Source organism: Colobus angolensis, unplaced genomic scaffold (assembly GCF_000951035.1).
Source record: "Colobus angolensis palliatus isolate OR3802 unplaced genomic scaffold, Cang.pa_1.0 Scaffold90, whole genome shotgun sequence".
In the NCBI taxonomy this organism is placed as follows: domain Eukaryota; kingdom Metazoa; phylum Chordata; class Mammalia; order Primates; family Cercopithecidae; genus Colobus; species Colobus angolensis.
The window spans coordinates 1577753-1598395 of NW_012122932.1; the positions used below are offsets into that span (position 1 = coordinate 1577753).

The following is a 20643-nucleotide window of genomic DNA, read 5'->3' on the forward strand; positions in this document are numbered from 1 at the left end:
GAACCTAGGAATGAATACAATCAAAACATCACTAAATTTTGTCTACATTCTGCTGCCTTCGAGAGGGTTCTAAAGGATGATCTTGGATCTGTTATTTTGTTAAAAAGGAAGAATATCATGGATCAGGAAGATGTTAATGAGAAACTAGTAGTAAACAGAGACTTTTTCCTTGATCTACTCAGAAGATTTGAAAAAGAACTAGAAAGGGGACAAAATGTGTCATTACATGATTCCATGTTATTTAATGCCTTCTTCTAGAACCCCCCAAAACGATCTCATGAAACAGCTGGAACCATCTCTGCTATTGAAGTATAGGCCCATATGTGTCCACATGGGCCTCTCAGAAGCAAAAGCAAGACCCAAAGTAGAGTGACGGGGACCACCCACATCAGGCAGTACAGCAGAAGGATGAGATTACTGGGGACCATGCTCTGGGTCCAAAGCTTGGGGGGATGGGGAAAGAGGCAGGGTGGAGTAAGGTCAGGTGTAGGAAAAAAGATGCCTTATCAGAAGATAAGATACCAGATCTGGGTAAGTGAAGACATGTGGCAAATCTTTAACTGGGCTTTTGGTTGGAAAAAATAGAAAGGTTCCTGCCTGGGAAGAAAACCAGCACTAATAGCAGTTTTTGAAGCCACCCAAAACTGTAGGTAGCAACTGAGGGAGTCCAGAAGCCAGGGCTGCATTAGCATCTCTGCCATTAAGTTATTCTGTGATTTTAGGCAACTAACTTGATCCTTCTTTGTGCCTCAGCTTCTTCAGCTGAGTGAAGGTAAATCTTTCTAAAAAGGCCCATTTATATATCTGTAAAGTATAGATAATAATGCCTACCTCACAGGGCTACTGTGAGGGTTAAAGACATGATGCAGGGTTGGGTATTCAAAAAAGACTTCCGGCCGGGCGTAGTGACTCACACCTGTAATCTCAGCACTTTGGGTGGCCGAGGCAGGCAGATCACGAGGTCAGGAGATCGATACCATCCTGGTCTACATGTTGAAACTCTGTCTCCTCTAAAAATACAAAAATTAACTGGGTGTGGTGGTGTCCCTGTAATCCCAGCTACTCAGGAGTCTGAGGCAGGAGAATCGCTTGAACCTGGGAGTCAGAGGTTGCAGTGAGCCGAGATTGCACCACTGCACTCCAGCCTGGTGACAGAGCAAAACTCCATCTCAAAAAAAAAAAAAAAAGACTCCTAAGTGGTAGGCATTACACATATTACTACTGCTCCTACTACCGTGCTACAACTTCTATTTTACTGCTCTTATAATATCGATGTACTGTTAAAATCAAATCCAAATTGCAGTACAAATATAAGGCAGCTATTACCATTTTATATAAACTGCTTGAGAAATCTGTTACTCAGGACCAGAGTATAAAGTCCAGTATGGATTAAAGCCAAGTCAGTGCTTTAGAGAGCTAATTCATGCTCCTCTTCGGTCTGGATTTATATGATAGTTTTGTGTTTTATTACTTGTTTGTTTTGCTTTGCATTGTTCCTTTTTAGGCCTCAAATACATGTGCCATGGGCGGAAGCTCTCTTACATATGCAGACTACAGAAGTGACATCCAGCTTCAGTCAAACAGGGTCTCTTGTCCCGTGAGCCCCTGGGCCTGTGCAAAAGTCAAATGCCTATTCCATCAGGACGAAGTGCCTAAAATTCAACCTAAGTCTTTATTCTAAGGGTAAACGAGTTTAATAATTCATTCCTGAAACATTTGCTTGTGTAAACTAGCCATGAAGTTGAATAGAGAAGGTGAAGAGAGAAGTAAAGATAAAACAGTAAGAAAAGTAAGCCGGAATCGCAAACAGTAATGTGACCTAAAAAGACAAAGGGTAAAACTATAGAAAGACAGTAAAATGATCAGTGGTTACTAGTTGGGGTGGGGGGTAGGGCAACAGGGAAGGGGTGAACTGGTGAGTAAGTGGAGCACTGAAGTGGCTCAGGGCAGTGAAACTGTCCTAGATGATACTATAATGACGGACACATGACATTTTGCATTTGTTAAGACCCATAGAACTACTCAACAATGAGCGAGTTCTCATGTAAACTGGACTTTCTTCAATGTATCAACACTGGTTCATCTATTGTAACAAGCATACCACACCAATGTAAGGTGTTAATAAGAGAGGAAACTTGGGGGTGAGGAGGGAGTGAGAAAGAGTCTATGGACGTTCTCTGTACTTTGTACACAATTTTTCTGTAAACCTAAAATTTCTCTAAAAAACAAAGTCTATTAATTAAGAAAGGTGCAGGGAAGGAAGAGATGGTGGGGGAGAGGCAGGCAGAAAAATCTTTTGTCTGGCAGAGATTAAAGGATCCACAGAGGCCTTGCCTGAGTGAATCTAGGGTAAATAGCTGATTTGTACACGTGGGTATGGCCAATGGCAATTATGATCACAGTGTGTTACAATAATCCATAACTCCCATTTACTGAAAACTTCTTATTTGCTGAAAACAGGTAGAAGCTTTAAGTACAACTTGTTCAATTAATTAATCTTCAAGTGCTATGAATTATATGCGGCTATCATCCCCATCGCACTGATGAAGACGTGGAAGCTTAGGGAGGTTAGCTCATGGTCCAACATCACACAATCACTGGGAGAACCAATGGTACTGATGCAAGAAATGCATTTCCATAAGAAATTGTGAAGTTAGGCACCCTCCTTCCTCCAATGCTTAAGATACTGGAATAAGGGATGCAAAAGGCTGCCAACTAGGAAGTTTCACCTTTACTATGTAGGAGCCCTAGAAGGATCTTCAAAAAAATAAGTAAAATAGTCAATCTTAGGGTCAAAAAATCAAAATGACAGAGGCCCATGCTGGAGATAAAGGAAGGAAAAACTTAGAAACAGCAAGTGGCAGGGGGAAAAGAAAAAAAAACAACAACAAAATAAGAAAAGACCTTTAGCACTCAGGGTGCCAGCAGGAAACAGATAAAATTATTAAGAAGTTATTAAGGAGAGTTTAACAAAGAAATTACTTAACAAAGTGTGGGCAGTGTTTAGGGCAAATAAATGGATATGCAGCATCCAGGGCCTACCGGCAGCAGGGAGCCATTTCCAGGGCCAGAAGAGGGAAAGGGAAGGGAGTAGTTATTGGAAGTGGAGACTGTAGCTGTATGGAGGGGGCTGCCTGGCAGGAGCTGTAACCTTCAGCAGAGACATGTAGGTGCCCCACAATGACCTAGTGACAGGAAGGAATCAGGGGAAAATACCCTGACTTCAGTATTCACTCTTCCTCTAATCTGTTATTGGTGCCCTAAGAGCTAAATGCAACCAGAAGCTCAAGGGCAAAGAAACCACCTAATGTACACCACACATGGAGTATGGAGCAGGGTAGACAAAGGTGGAGAGGGTATCTGGGGATGCAAGCAGGAAATACCCAAAGCAGGCCCTGAATAGCCAACAATGGGATATGATTTAATAAACTATGATATCACCACAAACACGGATTACGATTATTATGGCCATCTCCAAATCTACATCATGAACTGAAGAAATATCTAAAATAAGTAAGTTGTAGAGCAATACGCAAAATAGGATCCAGTTCTTGTCAAAGCAAACAAAAAATGCTGTATGTAAATATGTTTATTATATTTTTGTGTGAGCTGATCTGGAAGAAAGTTCTGGAAGGATGCACATCATATTATTAACATTGGATATTGTAGAAAGAAAGGATGCAGAGAGAGGTTGTAGGGGTCCTTTTAAACTTTTTCTTCTCTCTCCTCTATTTATTTACATTATTTCTCTAGTTGCGTATGTGTAATGTACTTTATAACTTTTAAAAGGAACTTAATAAAGAAAATTATAAAAAGGTAAAAGAATGTGGTAATTGCTGTGGTCCAGTGTGACAGGAAGAATATGGATTAGAAAATGCAATGGCACACTGCAGAAGAAAGTGTCAATCAACTAAGTAACTGAAGAGGAAGGGAAAGTGACGCAGATGCAGACGTGCCAAACCAGACTGAATTTCAAAGTAGCATGTCTAGGGAGGGCCCATTAATAGACACAGGAAACAGAAAAAGGACTAACAAAATTGAAGTGTAACACTAAGAATAATTTTGAGGTACTGGTCAACCATAGAGCCATGTAGCAGGTCACTGAAATGGTGGCCTGGGATTTAAGAGAATGGTCACGTGTTAGTGGATGGGCTTGAGTTAATGCCACACTGAAAATGGCTGTGCCAATTGAAAGGCAGAAAAGAAAGTGGAAAGATCCCTAGAATGGGAGTCGGGAGCCATGGATTCTGGTCAAAGTTCTGTGATCCCTTTCGCCTTTCCAAGCGGCTGTGCTGTTAATGGTACCCAGTTCCCTCTTAAGAAGCAGCTCTCTCCTTTCATCTTTTCTGACTGACAGCTGGCTTTGACAGGGCCTTTACAATGACAGAGACGTGGAGTGAATTCCCACCCTATTGCTTCTCAGAAACAAGAAACCTTTTCACTAAATCTGAAAGCCTGCCAAAATGCAATTCCCAGAGGAGGAATGCGGGCTCAGGCCTTGGAATGTGTGAGAAGCACCTTCAAATGACAGGCAATAGCTCCCCATCTATTTGTGGAGGCCACAGGGATTCTTCTTCAAGTCTGACATTGTACTTTGAAAGCTGGTGGGAGCTTCTTGGGAATTGTGGTCATAAGCACACAACCACCGGCTTATGCAACTTCCTAAAACTGTCCGTGGTGGGCAAGACTAACAGAACACTTTGCTGCGGTGCTCCAGTCACACCAGGCGGCCATGAAAAGGGCCCCGTGGAGAGTGTGGAAGGAAGAAATTGTCTCAAAGACCACAGATGTCTTCCAGTTTGCTCTGCCTTGCAGTCCAGACCTCAAAGATTAGGTATGTCACACAGGAGTGCAAAGAGAGTCCTCATCACTAAAGCAGCCCAAGAACCCAAGCGATCAATCAGTGCCAGTTAGCCTGAAGGAATGGTGGGAAAGGGAAGGGCTTTGGAGTCCTGACTGTAAAACGAGAAAAATAATATCTTTTTCAAAGGAATGCTGTGAGCATTAAGCCCAGATTTTGGTGCGTAGTAGGTACTCAATAAATGTGAGTTCCTTTAGAAGCTAGAATCTCCCTAAATCTTCTCAGGTCAAAGCCTTCTACCTGGTGCCTACCTCCCCTCTCCTTTATCCCTGAAAAGTAACTTGACTTTTCATTTCTTTTTAGTTTGGTTTGATTCATACCATATATCTTAACTACCTCTCTACAACAACCCAAACACACTTCCTATAAAAGAATATAGGTAAGGAAAGAAAGGGAAGAGTTCGCCCTTTTTTTCTGGTTCCTTCTTGACAAAGCAGACAATGGTCATGACTGATTTTCTTGGTTACAGGCTTCCATCTGTCTGTCTAAAAACCTATACTCTGCAGTTCTACTTTCATTGGATAGAGAGGTGGTTATTAAAGTAGAGGCTATTTTTTATTCTTTGGCCCTGAACTTCTTCAAGTTGTTCTGATAGATAAAACTGTAGATGCTGTGAGAACAAGGCCTTCAAGAGGTCAGGCAGACCTTGAATGAAACAAACACTTGAACTAAATACAAATGAGACACCACTTAAAAATTATCAGAACTCAAAAATCAGAGACAAGTGGGTAGTTAATCCTAGAACAAAAGGTTTCTTCGCCTTCAATAAAGATCTAAGGCTTTACTCATAATAGGCACCTCCTGGAATGTATTTGAGACTGCTTATTATTGGCAAAGACCATGTTAACATTATGGGAATACATTCTCTGTGCTTAAAACCTCCAAGACTTCATCCCTTACCTGCAAAGGCATAAAGTTGCCCACTTCTCTTCCCAGTGATCACTCTTTAACATTCTATGAGTTTAACAACAGGCAAATAATCTTCTTTTGGAATAGCCTACTCTTTTATGATGTGTCTCTGCTCAGAAATGTTTCAGACTGAAGTATACAGTTACATGTTTTATGTCTATCAAAGCGAGATGTATGTTGTAACATGTATTAAATTTTGTCTAAAAAATAGCAAACAAGTTATCATCTTTGCCAGTCATCTCAGACACAGCCAGTTTTCACCTATGTGTTATCACTCTTCCCCTGTTGCCCCAAGTCTTCATCTTTCATTTATCATTCCATTCATCCAGGGGTAGACTGAGCTAGGTTTTAGTGATACAGTGACATATGACACAGAGTCCCTAGGATCATAGAGGAGATAGACTAACAGCCTTTTGATAACCCTGTTTCCTTGACACCTGTTCTCTCCAAACCACTTAACCCAGGGAGAGAAACATTTGTCTAAATTAATTCATTCATTCCTTCATCTAATACATGTAAACGCCTCCTGTTCACAGTACTAGTGATACAATAGTGAACAAAATAAAATAAGGCACTGCAGGGGCTGAAAGTGCAAAAAATAAGTAAGTTACTAAATAAGTAGAATAATTTCAACAGTGATAAGTGAAATTTAGAAAAAGGATAAGGGGATGGTGGAGGCTGGGAAGAGAGTCCGGGACATTTGATAACATTTTCAAAGAAGGCATGTCTAAGGAGCTGTCTCCTGAACAGACGTGAATAATCTGAGTCCCAGGGAGAAAAAAAAACAAAAAACAGCAAGTACAGAAGCTTTGAGGTGGACATGAATGTGTCATAATGGGAGGATGGCTGATGCTGAGTCACTGACAGTCAGTGGCAGGACTGGAGACCAGAGAAGTAGGCATTGCCACCCCACATGGGACCTCAAGAGTCATGGTCTGGGTTTTAGTTGAAGTGTAATGGGAGATATTTGAGCAGGGGAGTGACTTGGTTTGATGTACATTTTTAAAGGACCACCTGGTTATCACGAATAGAGAATGAATTTCGGGGTAGGCAAAGTGGAACCACAGAGAAAAGTTAGAGAGTTCTTTGAGTAAGATGACAGATGATGAAAAATGGTGAGAAGTGGTTGGCTTAATATTCTACTCTAAAGGTAGAACCAACAAATATGCACAGCTAATATACAGTTAGCTGGGACTTGATCCCAGTATCTGTTGAAAACAATGCCTGTCTACCTCTTACCTTGACTATGTCTTCTTTCTAAATATCCAAGTAAATTTAACCTATATATTTCAGGATTGATAGACTTCACAAGTTTAAAACAGGGAGGAGGCAGCTTCAACAGCGCCATCTACATTCAATATTTAAAGCACTTCATAGTTCCCATATCATAACATCTGGATTTACCAGCAGCTCAGGTTATTTTGATTATTTTTTTGGATTGATTGCCTATTTATCTATCTAATCACTGAAAATATGTCTTTGTAAAACTCCAACATAGATAGCTTCCAAGTCTGCTCCTGTTATAGATTTATGGATCTGGTTTCCTTCTTTAGTAAATGCAACCTAGTGACAGTTGTTGATTCTGTCTGATGGATCAGATTTCTTCACGGCCCATGGCACATCACTATGAACTTTAATTCTTCATTGTATGTAGCTGTTCATTTAGACATGTCAAAGTGTAAGCCACGGGGAAGACTGTACTGAAATCTAATTACACTATCTTTTTAAATGTCCCCAATCTCTGTTTTTATCCTAAAATCAAGGGCCAAATATTTCCTGTCTAATCAATTAAGTGGATTCCAGGTCACTGAGACTTTGGAGTACATTTTTTTTTTTTATTTCTCCTAACATTAAATAACTTGATAAGTAAGCAGCTTACATTAACCTTCTTAACAGGAGATAGAACAGTACAGTAAGTGAGGGTTTTCAAGGCTGACAAGAAGGTGAATTTGGAGTTAGTTCTGCCAGTTAGTTAATAATGATGGAACTTGAGACAAATTAACTTTCTGAGCTTCAATTTCCTCATTTGTAAAGTGGGTTAATAATAACTATGACATGGGCATGGTAATATAATTGAATGAAATGCCATATACACAATTATGATTGAAGATCAGTTAGCATGGGCTCTGGTCTGCCATAATTTCTTATAAATTTTATTTGAGGCTCCCTTTTCCGCTCTCTGAGAACTTCTCAAGTTTTAAGTTTTTAATTTTTTCATTCTTCGTTCTTCACTTTCTCCCTTTATGACTCTGCTAGGGCTGCCATAACAAAGTACTACAGGTTGATGGTTTTAACAACAAAAACTATTTTCCCAAAGTTATAAATGCTAGAAGTCTGAGACCAGGGTGTCAGCAGGCTTGGTTTCTTCTGAGTCTTCTCTCCTTAGTATGCAGATCAAACTCCCCTAATCCTTGTGTCCTCACATAGTCTTCCCTCTGTGTGTGTCTGTGTCTGTGTCCTAATCTGTTCTTCTTATAAAACTCCCCAGTCAGAGTGGATTAGGGCCCATCCTAATGACCTCGTTTAACTTAAGTACCTCTCCGAAGACCCTGCCTCCAATACAGTCACGTTCTAAGGTACTGAGGGTTAAGACTTCAATTACTGGGTAGGGGACGTAATTCACTCTCCCCCTCACTCTCTGCCTTCCTCAACAAAAGTTATGAGAAAAGCACTAAACTAGAGCAAGGAAAAATGAGTCCTATGCCTCATAATTTTTTAAACCTATTTTACTATATGACCTTGGTAAACTATTTTTCCTTTTTGATCCACATTTTCTCAATCATTCAAATGAAGAGCTTGGAATAATTGGTTCCTTTTCTCTTTCTGCCCCTAGCCAAGCAAAGCTAAGTTTTTCCCAAGATTTCTCATAGCAAAAAAGTGTGCTGAGATAGAGCATGCAATGAAGTAAGTGAAATGAAAAGGAAACAAACAAAACATACCTTCTTTGTGGAATAAACCCAGGATGAAGTCCCTAGAAGCAGAAGATTATATTCAACTGCCTTAAAACGTTCTGAGTTGTCGAAGGCCCTTTCTCTCTATAAGGCCATAATTTAAACCAATTTAATTGGATAAATTATGGTTTATCCAAAAACCCCACTATGAATTTATCAATATCCCCAAACAAAGTAATTTCATCAAGATTTGAGGCACCAATTCACTTTGAGGGAAAAAGTGCATGATTTCAAATAAAGGTCTCCTTGAAAGAATTAAGCGGAAAAAAGTTTTAAAAACAAACACACATACACACAGAAAATGTAAAATTAAAACCAGCTTCCAAGCTTATAGGTTGAGCCAGTAAGGAGTGGGGAAGAACTGGCCATGTTTCCTCTCCAGCTGTGTAGCTTCAGGTCCCAAGACACAGTGTACCTCTACAAATGTCAACAGCCTCAGCAAGACAGGGAGGACGGCAAAGGTGGCAGTGAGAAAACAAATGTGCTCATTCAAGAGCTGGAGGAAATGAGAGAAAGCAGAGTTTTCTATGTAAAATGGCATAACTAATGAAGGAATGAGTGGTGACAAGAATATAAGGCTAAGAGTAAAGACACTGGGATTTCAATCTGTAGTCTGATACTCATGAGCTGAGTGACTTCAGGCAGGTTACTCAACCTCTCATCCTGGCGTAGCTTTTAGTTTGGCTTCAACTAAAAAACAACCGACAATAAATCTGTCATTTCATTTTTGTTGTTAATGCAAAGATCGTGGAAAATATCAAAACAATGCAAACAAAATGAGATTCATTTAACTAGATTTTCCAAGGAATGTAATAATATATAGCTATTAAAAATTAAGTTACGGAAGGATATTTAAAACATGGAAAGATGTAATATATTGTGCAATGAAAAGTAAGGCATAAAACAGCATAAAAAATATGTGGAATCATTTTAATAAATGGCACATATAGTCAAAAGAAAAAAATCTAGATGGGTATACTGAAAGTTTACAGTGGTTCTCTCTGAGTAATTTCATTGTAGCTTATTTTTATTGTCCTTACTGTTTGTGCTTTTGGTAAATTTTTCTACAACCAACATACTTATTTTGTAATGAAAAAAAGCCTTAGTTAATTTTAAAATCCTTGTGCCCCACAGTAAAACAGATAGTAGCAAAAATGCAAATTAGGTGGGTGCCACTTGGTCTTGGTTTTATTATCCATAAGATGGGGCATTAGACTTAAAAAAAAAAAATCTTGACCCAACAATCCCATTACTGGGTAAATACCCAAAGAAATATAAATCATCCTACTACAAAGACACATGCACATGTATGTTTATTGCAGCACTATTTACAATAGCAAAGACATAGAACCAACCCAAACAGCCACCAATGATAGACTGGATAAAGAAAATGTGATACATATACACCATGGAATACCATGCAGCCATAAAAAGGAATGAGATCATGTCCTTTGCAGGGACATGGATGAAGCTCGAAGGCATCATTCTCAGCAAACTAACACAGCAACAGAAAACCAAATATCACATGTTCTCACTTGTAAGTGAGAGTTGAACATTGAGAACACATGGACACAGAAAGGGGAACAATACACACCAGGGCCTGTTGGGGGTTGGGGAGTCATGGAGGGAAGTTAGAGGATGGGTCAATAGGTGCAGCCAACCACCATGGCACATGTATACCTATGTAAACAAACCTGCACATTCTGCACATGTATCCCGTTTTTTTTTTAAGGCGAGATAAAGAAAAAAGTAATCTCCATGGAGACTCTGAAAGTCCGAATTTTACAGAGTCATAGTAAGTCAAACCTCAAAAGAATCTTACCTAAGATTTAAGAGAATGGGGCATGCAGTGTGGAGTATGAAATGAGAAGGTGGCATTTAAATTCACGTTAGGAAGAATCCCTAATTGGTAGTTTCACTAATTCAACGCAAAGATGCTGAAAGTGGTGGGAATCTCCCTGGCAAGTTGTTTGTGTAAGTACAACAGTGTGGAGTAGCTTTGGACATGCCGGAAACAAAACTGCTCTTAACAGGAAGGCTAGAAGGCTTCCCGATGCCAAGCAGTGCTAAGGAGTCCATTCCCTTTGCAGAGGAGGGGCACCAACTGTTCTCCATGTCCCCCATAACCTACACCACTCATATCTTACAGGAAACAGGTGCAGAGAAGGACCTACCCCTGGACTTGAAGTAAGTGAACTCCAGTTGGAACCAATGTCTTGTGACTCCAGAGGTGGCAGAGGGATAAATTATTATCCCTCCGGAGGGATAATTTAAGGTAGCACCATACTGTGGGGTTAAGAATGGGGGCTCTAAGTCACATAAACTTAAGTTTGAACTTTGGTTCCATCATTTAAGCCTTGTGTGATATTAGGCAAATTACTTAATCTCTCTAAATTTCCTCATTAATAAAATGGAAAGAAAGACCTGGTTAAAAATCTATCTACCTAATTAAGTTGTTTTGAAAATTAAGTGAGATGATGAATAAAAAGCACTTTACACAGGGTACAATAAATGTGAATTATTCTTATTATTAAACTAACTTTTCCCAGAACTTATGATCAATAAATATCTTTTATGCAATAAAAAAGAGCAAAATGCTTTTATCATACCTGATTATATTATATACGACACTGTTATAACACAGTGTTCTTCAAACACTTTCTAATCAAAGGTTTTTGGTTCCATGAATATACTTTGATTCTCCCATTTTGTACTCCCTTTAAAAGGCTTTATTGATTACCATTACACATAAACCTATTGAAATCATGAACTCTCTGATTTGTACCCAGAGATAAGCTTAGTAAAATCTGTGTTAACTGGCCCCACCCCTCAAACTAAAGAATTACATTTAGAATAAAAATTAGTAATAAGAATAGCTCCGAATGTAGCTCAGAGAAAGCTGACAGGTGCAGTGGGGTAAGAGACCAAAAATCTTTTGAAAGAACACACAGAAACAAAACCATTCCATGTAAATGTCCAGCCCTAATAGGGAAACAAAAAGAACTATGAGCTGCTCCTTAACCAGTGCTTCCAAAATACCAAGTTTGCTTTACAAATGCAGATTGGTCAATGCAGCAATTAGTTGCTGCTAATAACTCTAATGACTTTATAGTTTATGTGCAAAGGCAGAAAGAGACCTCAGTTAAGATCTATATTGTATCCTGGTTCAAAGAGTCATGGTGACAGTTTCCTCTATATGAAAGAGGACATAAAGGTCTGTATTAATTCTTTTAAATCATTTGCAGTAAGAGAAATGATGTCTTTGTTGCAGGCAACAAGTATCCAGGTAGGCCCCTGAAACAAGCTCAGAATGAGCCCAGATGCAGAATCTGGAAGAGAGGATTGGAGGCCAGACAAGAAAGAAGTCGAAGTGATGGATGGACTTTCTGGCACATGTGCCCAGGTCAGGCCCTGGATTACAACGACTTGCTTGTTCTGCTAAAGAGCTGTCATGTTTCTCTTGGCCCAGTGATCCTGTGCCTTAGAGTGTGGCCTTATTTAGAAGTTAATATTCTAACAAATTGTCAAACGGAAGATTATATACAAGAACAAATTGGTATACTTTCAGGTGATCTTCTCTCTTGAAATCATTCCTGCAGGTAAGTGTTAAATACACCCACTCATTAAGCAAATACAGAGGGCCTAATATGTGACAACCAAAGATTAAGTGCTGGAGATTCAGTGGTAACAAAACAAAAACCATCCCTATCCTCATGGCATGTACATGGCATGATTGGGCCTTTGAGGGTAGATTATTTCCATTGGATGGCAGTCATCATACTTAAAATATTAGCAAGAGCAGCTGAAAAAAGAGCTTGGTGAGCAGATACAGACGCCGAGTTGTTTTTGACTTGTTTTCTTGTTTGTTTGGCCAGTCTAGATTTGGGGCACTTATCGCCTTCATGCCCTTATCAATAGTAGCCTTATCCTAAAGAAAGACTGTATGTGACAGTAAATGAATCATGATATCACTGTAATAATGCTCATCTGAATTAATACTAATGCTCTGCCAGGCAGAAGATCTATCAGTCATTATTATTCCATCTCTCCCCTGCACAAAATCTATTAATTAAGTCTACTCCCTGAATGAGAAAAAGGCTGGGACTTTAAGTGTAAAAAGCAACCAAAGCCCCTTATATACAATACAGATGTTGGCTGGTCCCTCTGAGTTTCAGCCAACAATGGCTGCTTTCTCCCTACTCTCTATTCCCTCACAGGAAGGGCTTAGAACTCCTCTCTGTGAATTTGGAACAAAGTGAGGAGGGGCTGGCTCACAGGGTCATTTGCACTGGCAGGGACGTCAAGGATCATCTGGTTCAATGCCCTCATTTTACTGATACAGAATCTGAGAAGGATAATAAGGGTTTGCCCAAAGTGACAAGTAAATTAAAGGCAAAGGCAGGCCTGAACCACAGTGTGCTGATACTCCCTCCAGGGTTCGCTTCCTTATCCTGCATCCAAGAACAAGAGGGCTCCTTTACTCTACTAGTCCAAGGAACTCTTCTCTTAAAAAATAAAATCTCATTTTACCCTTAAAATCTCATTGTCCAGCACTTCCAGAGAAAAGAAATAGTAATTAGGCCATGAGAAATGTTGTCCTTGAATTCCAGATGTTCCAAATAGGTTCCTGGACCATTCTACTGTGGAGCTTCCCCATCTAGCTTAAAGTGCTGGGTGTGTCCCGCAAATGTTTCTCCGCGTGACTGAAAGGAAACAGACAGCCTGGCTATGTCTGGGAAGAAGACAGGGATAGAGAGTGAGAAAGGGCCTTAGACCCAGCTCTGCTCTGAAGCAAGGCAGAAAAATAGCATCTGCTTTTCCATCCTGTACTCATACATGCTCCTGGGCAAAAGCCAGAAGCTAACTCAGACAGCTGGCAGAAGCAATGCATGAACCACTGTCAAGAGGACACACAACCCACTTGTTGTTCCAATGGTGATGTGATAGGGTTGGCCAGACCATCTCCAATCCTTCCACTCTGTGAACACTGACCCACATTTAGAGCTAACAGGTGTGGACAGCTGGAGATAACGGCGGGAGGAGGTAGTCACCTGTGCCTATGGAACTACTGCTTTCTTGCCTATGAATCTAATTTACCTCTGCAGGGATCAATCCCAGGCTCTTGCTTTTTCAGCTGTGTGACTTTAGTCAAATTACTTAGTTTCTCTGAGCCTCCCTCCAGAATGCAAAATGATGGTTAATAACTGTAGCTATAAGAGTTGCTGTGAGTTAAATGAGATAATCCATGTAGCTTTCACTAAGACAGTTAACAATAATAGCTCCACCATGCTTAGTCCCATATTTCTTACCACTGAGTTCCCTACAATCTAATTAACAGAAGAAAGTTTCTCAAGAAAAGTAGTTTTTATACTGGGCTTCATGTAGGGACTGGAACCAAAAGAAGAGGCCAAGTTGAGAGGCTCATTCTATTCCATGAAACTAGCTTTGGCTTTTTTTGAGGGGTGGGAGGATACCTGTGTTTCATATATTGAAATAAGCATATGTTGATGAAAGAGGGACTTCACAGCAAAAGGAGTCTGAAAATACAGGAGTCTGTTTCTCTGGGTTTTCCAAGGTCTTTCTTATTTGTTTCTCATTTGCCTAGAGAAAGTGGGAGAAAAGGCAAAGTTGAGCATTGATTTGAGGAGGGAGAAACCAGGGAACAGTTCACCTCTCCTATTAACATCCATCACAGGCTGGGCACGGTGGCTCACGCCTGTAATCCCAGCACTTTGGGAGGCCGAGGAGGGTGGATCACATGAGGTCGGGAGTTCGAGACCAGCCTGACCAACATGGAGACGAGGTCAGCCTGACCAACATGGAGAAAGCCCGTCTCTACTAAAAATACAAAATTAGCTGGGCATGGTGATCCAATCCCAGCTACTCGGGAGGCTGAGGCAGGAGAATTGCTTGAACCTGGGAGGCGGAGGTTGCTGTGAGCTGAGATCGAGCCACTGCACTCCAGCCTGGACAACAAGAGCAAACCTCTGTCTCAAAAAACAACCAACCAACAAACAAAAAAACCATCCATCACAAGAGGTAATGACATATTCAAATCTCCTGTCTCCTTCTGATTAGATGCACTGATTTCATCAAAGGATGAAAACATTTACACCCCAGAGACCCATTCCTTGTAAACATTTTGCAGTTTTTCAAATGTAATAAGCAAAAACAAATGGCCCTATAAAATATGTCAATAGGTAAAGAACAGAGGACCAACTAGGACAGAAGGTTTTTTTTTCTTTTGGTTGTTGTTCTTTTCAAATTTAGCTTTTTTTTTTCCCCAACTCAAGAGAAAAGAGCAGACAAGCCACTAAAACACGAGTTATGAAGAAACAGCTGAAAGGATCTTCATAACCTGTGTCACTCTAGGCTAGAAGCTGATGAGGACTAAAAAATGACACAGAGTTCAACTGATTTAGGAAAATGCCCTCTATTCAGGTTAAGGGAGAGTCTCTATATCAAAAGTTCAAAGGCGGTCTAATGGCCTGTATTGGACTGTCAGAAATGACAAGCATAAAATTCTTAGGAACACTGTAACGTAACTAAACAACAACAACAAAAGTTTTTACATAACACTGTTTATTTTTGTTTTGGAAAACTCTTATTTTAAAAAAATCATTTCCTAAGTAGTCTCTTTCTAACCAGACCATTGTCAAATCTTCTTTTATTAATTTCCACATTCCAAAGTAGTTGAGATTTTATGAATATAAATCAGCGTTTGCCCTCTTGAACACATCCAGAGTTCATAGACCACTTTCATGGCCACTGTTTGAGCCTCTTAGTAGTTCAGTGCAATAAGCAGAAAGGCTTTTTATTTATAAACTGAGGGTCTTGCCACATAGACTTGAATTCTCTCAGGAAATCTATTTCTTCAGAATTCCTCCCAGTGCCCAGCTGGCCTGGTCACAGCTAGTAATGTTTGAGGCTCTTTGTATACCTGAGGCCTTCTCCAAGTATTTGAGGAAAAGGAATAACCTGGCTAAGAATCAGCACATACCTGCTCAAAATTTAAAGTAACAAATGAACACTTTAGGCAGGGCCTGGGCTGAGACTTCCATGATCAGATATCTAAGATGTTTTCCATTCCTAAGTGTTTGCTATTTTTCTTCTGTCTTTTACCCTGGAATTTCCCTTTCAAGATGCCTTACACAGAGAGAGCTGGTTTTCCGTGACTCCTCTTCTTTTGGTTTCCTCAACTCTAGTTCTCCATCTCCTAATATTTTCTTCTCATTCTTAAATGACACCCATTGAAGCAAGAGGAATGCGTAGATCCAAAGGTGGGATTGCATTTGTCCCTTCCTCTAGTTCTAGGCTCGCAGCTTAACTGCTGCAGAGATCTGGGTGTTATTCCCGTTCATAAGGTCCCTTCACTTCTCCAAAAAAGAAAATAAATTCCAGTGGCACCTACGACACTCACAATTACCCCTTTCAAGGGAGATCACAGAGTTCTGACTACACACCTTAGACTGAACTTTGCAAGTTGTATTCCTAACTGGGGATTTGTCTTCCAGCAATTCCCAAATATCACACACACAACCAAACTTTCAATGCAACAGAAATGCATTATCTGCAAGACAATGTTTACAGAAATCCAAGTAGTAGTTGCAAAAGACCAGTTCTCTGTCATTTGTCTCCTAGAGGGAATTCTGGAGCTGTTTCCACAACTTTCAACATCTCAGCTGCACATGCCTCCAGGAGGCAGCTGCTGCACCACGGCAGCCTCAGCTTTGAAGCCAGACAAGGCCTAGGTTTGATTGCTAGCTTTGCCCCAATATTCTCTCCAGGCAACTCTAAATAACTGACTTCACCTAACCATATTTCAGTTTCCTTCCTTAACTGGGAAATAATTATCTGTGGAGGTTCTAATACGAAAATACATATAAAACACTGGAACCTAAGTGCCTAAGTATTAGGGCCTGGCCCAGTCCTATGGTCAGCTTCAAGTTGTAACGTATGTCAGTGGGAAACAGTAACTGTAACTTATCAAAAGTTTCTACCTGTAGAATTGATGGTGACTACTATTTCAAAAATGTGTTCTTATATGTACTTAATACAAAAGGTAAGAAGGACCATGTTATGGGATTTGTTGACAGTGACAAGAAAAATATGCCTCCCAGCAGTGGAGATGGTCTGGAAACCATTTGCTCCACCAATGCCGAGTAACAGTGATGGTAGAGGCAGAGGCAGAGACACCACAAAGAGTGTGATGGTGAGGGACATGCATTTTTATTTCACTTGGGTATGTAGGTTTAAGTCCGGCCTCTAACACTTACTAAATCTCTGACCATGAGCAAACTATTTTTTTATTTTCTAAGATTTTTTTAACTTATAAAATAGGGGTGACTATAGTCCCTCTCAGACAGTATTGATTGAGTCAAGGATTCAACGAAACAAGGCAGGTAAGGCATAAAAAAACATAATACCTGACACAAAATAAACATTCCACATGTATGGGCTATTATTAGGAATAATTTTTAATCAATTCATCCATTTAAGTGTCAAATAAATGATTTGACAATAAAATGTACTAGGGGCAATGGAGGCTTCTTCCTGCCTGCAGAGGGGAAGATTCTGCATCCAGGATGTTCCAAGCCTAATCATTATGTATCTGTATACCAGGTCCATCGCTAGACAGTGAAGATACAAGATCCCTTGCTGTGATCTGTCGAATCCCCAAAACTGCCAGTCTCTGATAATTAGAAGCAAGGCTTGTGTTGAGGTAGAACAGATAATCCACATAGCCGACCTCAGAAGAGACAATGAAGATCTGAAGTCCTGGGAGCTACTCAGGAGAAAGGTAGCTACTCCCAGCCAACTCCAACAGGGACACAGAAATCTCCCCCTCATGTCCAGCCCTCCCACAGGAAACCAATAAAACAAGGATAGTAAGAATGCCTTAATCTCAGGAAGGCAATAAAAATAGGTAGAAGGAGGAAAAAACAAAACAAAAACAACCAAACCTATTCTGGACCCAAAACACTGGTAGAAAGTAATTCCTAGGAAGGCAAAGGGTACCAGGCCAATAAAGACTGCCCCCACCAGTCCTCAGATTGCAGCAACACCTCAGCTACTGGGTGGGGCTGCCTTCATAGAAAGGAATAGAGAGGGCATAGAAAATTCAATTCAAATTCCATAACATTACCATTTCTCAAATGTACTAGAATTGATGGTAGGGAGTATATGTTATACTTAGATCTTTAATCATATTTTCTGCACATGAATATGTATGTCTACATTGTTATATTTATAACTATATCTAGAAAAGGTACCTCAACCTTCATAATATATAGACAACTATAATCTTCTATAGACACACAAACATACATAAATATTTTATTCTAAAATAGATTCCTTGTTCATGGAAATGCAAACACGAAGCATGAGAAAATTTACAAATGGATTCCTTATTCCCAAAGACCAACATCTGCCTCCTGCCATGCCCTTCCTTTTCATCCCCTTGGTTTTAACAATGAATTCAAGGCAGTCTGGTTTGAAGAAATTCACAACCACTGTCTACTCCTATTACAGCTGCTGGAGATACAGCCCCAGCTTCAAGGCAGAGGCTGCTATGCAGCACCACGCCCCACACACAGAGAGAAAGGATGGAAGCCGCACTGAAAATGAAGGATGTACCCCAGGGATGATCATTCAAACAGAAACAAAAGGGAATCCACTGCAAATCTGACCCTGGGATTAGGGCACAAGCACATTTACTGGAGCTCCTAAGGCAAGTTATCAAGGCTGAATTTCTTTATCTTTCCTTAAAGGTGGCTTAAATGATACCTAGAAGAATGGGTGTGGCTCTCAATGTCATGTCACAGGCTGAGTCCAGAAGAAGAACCACTGCAGTCTAGGAGGAAAAAAAAAATAGGTTCTCTGCCTATCCCTAACAGGAAAACTAGCAAATATACACTAGATGTTAAAGCAAGTGGCAGAAACATGTGGCATACCTCCAGCATAGAACAGCATGAGAGCTGTGGTTCCATCTCCTGAGTTGGGGAAATAAGTAAAAATTGAGCTTTTGTCCCAATCAGTTTTTTCTTTTTGTCTCTTTTCTTTCTTTCTTTTTTTGGATGATAACTTCCATAGTTCTTTGGAAAGACAAGACAGTCGGCACTAGATAATACTGTGCATTGTAAAAGATCCATGATATTTCTTCAATAACGGAAAGTGAATGCCATCAGGTAGTGGTAAAGGAGGATCGGTTAAAACCCAAAGCCTCTACCAGGCAAAGGGATCCCTGCGGGCCTCAACTCTTCTCCCTGGGGAGTTTTTCTTCCCTAACACCAGCTGGGAAGCTGGTAGGGGTGGGGTGCATTTGTGTGAAGTGAAGCTCAGTTGCATGAAAAAGGTATGGTGCGGCAAAAAAAAATGAATAAATAATTCAACGATTTGACAATAAAATGTACTAGGGGCAACGGAGGCTTCTTCCTGCCTGCAGAGGGGAAGATTCTGCATCTCAATAGCAAACGCACAGGATGTTCCAAGCCTAAGGGAACAAGTGCAAACAGACTCGTGCCCACAACAAAACCTGGCGGACCCTGCAAATCAACTACTGTAGCAGGTAAAGCTCTGCCCTAGGGCGTCAGCAGAGCCTTCCAGGGGCCAGCTGATCACTTCCTTTGTTCAGCTTGCAAAGATGGAGTAGCCACCCATTCCCCCACTACACACACGCGCGCGCACACACACACACACACACACATCTAATTCACTATAGACAAAGCACAACCGCACTGCTCCGTGCTAAACTAAAAAACGTTAGTTTTTATTTATTCTATTTTTGTAAATGCCCATCCCAGCCTGCCATATGTGCCTACTATTTGGGGGCATCGTTGCAGCGCATCACCACGGAATCCCAGACTTGCTGGACGCCGGTGAAGACGCGGTTTCTGTACCTGATAATGGCACGTCCCCTCTCCACCCCGCCCCAGGCGCACCCTAGCGCATTTGACACCCGCCGGTCTCAGCGTCTCGGTCTTGCACACAATGGGTTGAACACTGCATGCACACAGCGTGCGCCCGCGACAGCAAACTAAAATCTGCTCTAAAAACTCGGCCTTTTCTTTGATGTGAGGGAGAAAAGAAATGAAAAATGTAAAGTGCATCGAAGGCACACACACACACACACAAAGTTGATCATTCCCACTGCAGCCACGTTAGCTGTCCAGTCCCATAAATGATACATTGAAATATGAGTCGGAGTGAACGCGGGCATGAAGGGGACACGGCAAGGACAGGTGGTCCAGACACCCTGCCACCCTCGCGGCGCAGGGGTCAGAGCCGTGGGGCTGGAGCTGGGAGAGGGGCGCGGTCGGGCTACGAAGTACCCATGGGGAAAGGTGTCATCTCTCCAAACCCAGTCCGGCCGAAAGGATCCTTAGACAAAAAGCACACCTCAACCTGGGGCGGCACAAACCGACACCCCAGGCGGAGCAGGGGTCCTGGGAGAGCCGCGAGCCCCGCGCTCCTGCCTGCGATGGGAAGGGAGAATAAATAATCCAAACTTCTCCGCGCCACTATTTGGGTTTCCTCTTTGTTTTGTTTTCCTCAAACCCCAGGGTCGCTCAGTCTGTGTGGCGCCGGCTGGACTGACCGCCGCGCTCCGCCACCCGGACCCCGGGTCTCCGTCCCTCCCCGGGGACCTGGCCAGTGAAGCCGGCGGGATCCGAGCCGACCCCGCCCGCAGCGGGCAAGGGGAGCGAGCGAGGAGGGAGGGAGCGGCGGCCGCCCGGACTCACCGTGATCCGCGGGATGTTCTTCTTGCCTTGGTAGGACATGGTGGCGGCGCTTGCTGCAGCGGCTGGCTCCCTCCCTCCTTCTGCTGCTGCTCCGGCTCGCCCGCGCCTATCCTCAGCGCACAGCGCCCCGAGATCAGGTGGAGTGAATGGTGCGCTGGCCGCGCCGCCGCCTCCGCCCGCC

General features: G+C 41.5%; 1 protein-coding gene across 2 annotated transcripts in view; it reads right to left on the minus strand.

The window, feature by feature from the left end:
* Positions 1 to 20643, minus strand: part of DPYSL3 (dihydropyrimidinase-like 3) — a 121001-nt gene that overhangs the window by 43098 nt on the left and 57260 nt on the right. Inside the window, exon 1 of one of the 2 annotated variants that reach the window (XM_011931495.1) lies at positions 20463 to 20643. The exons of the other annotated variant lie outside the window; for it this stretch is intronic. Coding sequence (XP_011786885.1) covers positions 20463 to 20501 — 39 coding nt within the window. The 5' untranslated portion in view covers positions 20502 to 20643. The remainder of the gene's footprint in view (positions 1 to 20462) is intronic. 2 annotated transcript variants of the gene reach the window in all.